The sequence below is a fragment of the Montipora capricornis genome, chromosome 10 (genome assembly GCF_036669925.1).
Source record: "Montipora capricornis isolate CH-2021 chromosome 10, ASM3666992v2, whole genome shotgun sequence".
NCBI lineage: Eukaryota > Metazoa > Cnidaria > Anthozoa > Scleractinia > Acroporidae > Montipora > Montipora capricornis.
In genome coordinates this window covers 14,761,126-14,766,125 of record NC_090892.1, presented here as the reverse complement: position 1 = coordinate 14,766,125, position 5,000 = coordinate 14,761,126, and the positions used below count along the sequence as shown (strand labels likewise).

At 39.1% G+C, this 5,000-nt stretch overlaps 1 protein-coding gene across 3 annotated transcripts in view; it reads right to left on the bottom strand.

Moving 5' to 3' along the window:
- The window catches only part of LOC138019498 (retinol dehydrogenase 7-like), a 14,890-nt gene that overhangs the window by 9,136 nt on the left and 754 nt on the right, over nt 1-5,000 (bottom strand). The window contains exons 2-4 of one of the 3 annotated variants that reach the window (XM_068866307.1): nt 3,360-3,626; nt 1,360-1,716; nt 1-555 (exon numbers count right to left, since the gene is read on the bottom strand). The exon at nt 1-555 is cut by the window's left edge and continues 396 nt beyond it. The exons of 1 other annotated variant lie outside the window; for it this stretch is intronic. In XM_068866307.1, coding sequence (XP_068722408.1) covers nt 323-555; nt 1,360-1,716; nt 3,360-3,626 — 857 coding nt within the window. In that variant the 3' untranslated portion in view covers nt 1-322. The remainder of the gene's footprint in view (nt 556-1,359; nt 1,717-3,359; nt 3,627-5,000) is intronic. One more of the 3 variants, XM_068866309.1, reaches the window with a different exon arrangement.

Here is a 5,000-nt window from a genome sequence, read left to right as displayed (position 1 = left end):
TGTTTTCAGCAGTACGAACCAGGAATATTTAAAAGGCTTGCTAAAGGGATTCAATGGTTTCAAGCATGCAATTCTCTAACTTAGTCCACGAGCCTTGATTTTCAAGTAATGTTCTCCTCTCATTCTTTTATAAGACGAATGAAGTTTCCTCTTCCGGGTTTCTTTTTTCTTTTCCTTTGTTTGCATCGCTTCTACTTGAGAAAATGGATTTTGGCACTTTAAGCAAAAACAATGGTTTAACTCACAGCCTAAAACATCACGAAAACACGGACACTTTGTTTTTCTCTTTCCTTCAATATCTTTGCAAAGTTTCCTTTTTTATTTATCCCGCAACGACACCCTTTGACCTTCGCCTATCTGTTTCATTTTTACTGGTCTCCTGCTTGTTTTGGCATCCTCTGCATCTGCATCTTCGAGTACACCTTGTTCCTTTTCCCACACAAGAGCACTTTGAGGTTTCGGCAATCGAGCAGTTTGACCCCATCCCAGCTGACTTTCTACCACGAGCACAGAAGCTGGATTGTAGCGTGGACGCGTTTGTTTCATTTCTTTCATCTAAGTGTTAAAAATACCACTATAGTTATAAGTGAATAAGTTGCTGATTTTAGAATCCAAAGTGTCTAGGTTTCTATAATGCAATAAATATGATTGCCCAGCATGTTTGCCGTACTACTACAATTATGTGGTGCTAACAATAGCACACTTATGGAGAATTTTCATTACATAAAGGATGGAATATTCCCCAAATAGAAAAGTCGATCATTGCTGAATTATATTCAGACGATGAATCGGCGATCTTCAGTTATGCGATTTACAGGAAAACGGGCAAGGACTTAAACTAAATGGTTAGAATAACTGTTTAATAGACTGAATCGTGAATCAAACTGCACCCCTGAAGCGTCTGGATACGCGGATACGTAGTGGAAACTACCGCCCATCCCTTAGTAATGTTCTGAGTATATTCTGAAGCGAATACACGGGTTACCTTTAAAGTGGTGGAGAATTTTCCATTAAGCTTGAAATTTTCTTTTGATAAAAGTCATTTCAAAGTAAATTTAATACAAATCAAGATAAAATATATGTGATGTCAATAAGATTACAGAATTAAATTGATTAATAAATATTACTTCCATTTTTCCTTTATGATGTATCATCAAAACCATTTTTTAATCGCCTAAAATTTTATGATTCCCTCTTTAAATACTAAGAAATAAAGTCACATTTTTTTGGAAAGCTTTCTCTTGAAAGGGCGATTGCAACTTAAGTATCATTTCGGATTTAAAAAATAAAAGATGAATGAAAAAAGCGGCCAAAGTAGTTTGTTGTCTACCGTAACCATGGTTCATTTAGAAAACTTACCAACAACAGTCACAGGATGTGTTGAATCATAATGGCCGGGGCCATAACTTGTAAAGGCAACGTACAATGGCTCCTTGAGAATAGGACCCGGTGGTACAAATGGAATGCAGTGAGCGGCCTCATTTGAAGAAACAATAACTGTGGGAATTCTCAGAATGGGCGAAGCCACTTTCATTACGAAGTCTCCCAGCTCATTGTTATAAAATCCTGGACATCTAAAATCCTCTATATTTCTTGCAAGAGTAATACAGTCAGTACTTCTGATAATTTCGTAAAGTTCTTCATCAGGCTCGAGTATTCGATCAACAAACTTTTGACGGAGAGTGAAAATGTCCTTTTCTTCCGAATTCAACAAACCTAAAAAACGAATGTGATCCTTAGCGACATCAGTCATGTTTGGAACCACTTTATAGTTATTTGTTGTATTTATCTGTTGTTCATGTTGTTTGTGGTTATTTGTTGTATTCATCATCACATCCATCACATGTCAAGAACTCCATTCCTTACTCTCAATTTCTTAGACTTCGACGTCTATGTAGTGATGACTCCGATTTTTCCAGCAAATCAGAGGAGATGTGCCAGTTCTTCGAAAAACGTGGCTATCCTGTCTCTGTGGTCAAAGCGGGCCATCATCGCGCCCAACAATTTGATCGACAGTCATCACTACAAACGTCGCAAAAAGATAAGAATGACAGAATTCCATTTACTCTCACTTTCCATCCTCATAATCACGCAGTCAAAAGTATCATTCTTAATAATTTTAAATTACTCCAAAATGATCCCGAGACTGGTAGAATCTTTTCGCAACCTCCAGTTATTTCATTCAAACGCGACAAAAACGTAGGCAACTTTTTAGTTAGAAGCGCGCTCAAAACTAACGAGCAACCCGGCACTTTCAAATGCGTGCGCTCACGATGCAAAACTTGTCTTTTCAAGATATCGGGACCTAAGCGATCTGTTAAGATCACCAAAATTTTGGTTTTATCAACGGAGTTAATAATGTAAATTGGCCACCGTACAGAATCTCTGTACGGTGGCCAATTTACATTATTAACTCCGTTGATAAAACCAAATTTTTGTATACTACTTCCCCACCGACGCAGCACCACAGTTTCTTTAGAAACTACCCCTTCATTCATTTGGTGAGATCACCGATCGTTTCACCTGTACCTCCGCAAATGTCATTTATTGCATAACCAGTACGTTATGCAATAAATTATACATTGGCGAGACAGGTAGACGACCAGGTGACCGATTCCGCGAACACCTTCGCGATCTTGAGAAGAATGACAAAGATGCATCTAAGCCAGTCGCTCGTCATTTTAATCTCCATAACCACTCCAAAAAACACATGGCTATCTGCGGCCTTTCCCTACATATAGGTACGACGGAAAGCTGCAAGAATCTGGAACAAAAATTCATCTTCCAAATCGGCACCCTTAATCCTCACGGTATTAACGAACGCTTTTCATTTAACTAATATATTCCTATTTTTCACGTTGCCATGTTACCACCAATAGCGTAGCTCCTACTCTACTATAAAAACTACACGTAACCCATAATTCCTCGATTAGCTCTGACGAAGGGCTAACGCTGGAAACGTCAGCTTTTAGAATCTCTGTACGGTGGCCAATTTACATTATCAACTCCGATGATAAAACCAAATTTTTGTATACTTTATAGAGTTGTCTGATTATGCTTCTAAAAGCACAGTCGCCATCGCCAGCAACTGCATCTATTTCAAGATCAAACGCCGCCAGATTTTAATTGCTTCAGGTGAGCTTCTATGACATCTGAGGAGGGTGTCAAATCGGAGCATACTGATCCCAACACTTTATAAAATGTATAGGGTAAATTGAAAGCATCAAATGATCTCGACGAAGACTGTGCATTAATATTCTGCATGATATCAAATCTGTTCAGACATTGTGTTCCTAAAACATTGACTACTTGCGCTTGCAGCATGTCTTCCACATTGTCACAAACCAATAGAAACTCACCTTCGTTATCAAATGCCGCTTCATCTATGCTATTCTTTTCCATTAAACTATCACTATTTTCATTGTGACCTTGATGTCTATTGATGGGTGTTGTGCTTTCTTCACAATAGATGCCATGTTTTTCATTCGACGATATCCATTCTACAGGAACTCCTAGTTGGAGATGAGCATCTTCAAAAACGTCTTCGTACTTTTTCTTAGTATTCATGTGAAAAAACAATATTGTAAGAATTGCAATCGCCAACTCCAAGGAAATGCTGGTTGAGCCTACAAGAAGAGAGCGGTTGAGGATTCGATGGATGTACCGCGTTCCGTTCAGTTCCACAAACAGGTGCAATATTGGACAGACATCCCTTCCTAATGTGAATTCGGCTAGGGATGATTAAGGATGCTTAAGTACGGTTAGGGGTGCTTAGGTACGGCTAGGGATGATTAAGAATGCTTCAGTACGGCTAGTGATAAAGAAGAATGCTCAAGTACGCTTAGGGATGATTAAGTACGGCTAGGGATGATAAAGGATGCTTAAGTACGGTTAGGGATGCTTAGGTACGGCTAGGGATGATTAAGGATGCTTAAGCACGGCTAGGGATGTTTAGGTACGGCTAGGAATGATTAAGGATGCTTATGTACGGCTAGTGATAAAGAAGGATGCTTAAGTACGCTTAGGGATGCTTAAGTACGGCTAGGGATGATAAAGTATGCTTAAGTACGGCTAGGGATGAAGAGGGATGCTTAAGTACGCTTAGGGATTCTTAAGTACGGCTAGGGATGATTAAGGATGCTTAAGTAGGGTTAGGGATGCTTAGGTACGGCTAGGGATGATTAAGCATAGTTAAGTACGCCACTTGGGACCACTATATGAGTGACTACACCGGACCACTATATGAGTGCCTACACCAAGTAGTTACACGCTTTCTAGTGACGCGAACTTGGGCTGCCTATGGTTCATTTGATTTGATCAACTCCCAATGATGGATGAGTTCTGGCCACATCTCTATCCATAAAATGAATTTTCGAAAAGAAACATCGCGATTTGAAGTTTTTATGGAACATTTTCCTCGATCAGTTGAATAGGCCGTTACAACTGTCTCAAAATAACGTGACGTCACGCGCTCTCTCATGCCTGTGCTTCCTGTTTTCATTACAAACATGATCTTCAGGATCTTGAGTTTTGACACTACTGTAACATCCAGTAAGGCAAATCGTGAAGGGATTAAGTCATTGTGCTTTCATCAAAAACACGATTGATACTAAAGTCTTTCGGTTAGGTAATTACGGTGGCTTCCGTTTTTTAGAAGCATAGTAAGCTGGGCCTGTTCTTCTTTAAAGAAAAGTACGCCTGATTGCAGGTTAGTTCTTCTTTTGATTTTAGGCTCAGAACGGACAGTACACTTAACAATTTTAAGCGTTTTACCTTCTGAGCGAAGTTTCAAGTATTTTACACAATTGCTGTACCTACATTCCTGTTGTTTATTAAAGAGAAAAGTTGTTCTGGTATTTGTCATATTTGTCATTTTGCCGTATATGAGGATTCAGTTCTTCCCTGGCAGCACCCTTTTTGCGATGTTCTTTGCAAATAAAGTTGTTATAAACATAGGTAGCCCAAGCTCGATATATGAGTAGCTCTTTATATTATCACCT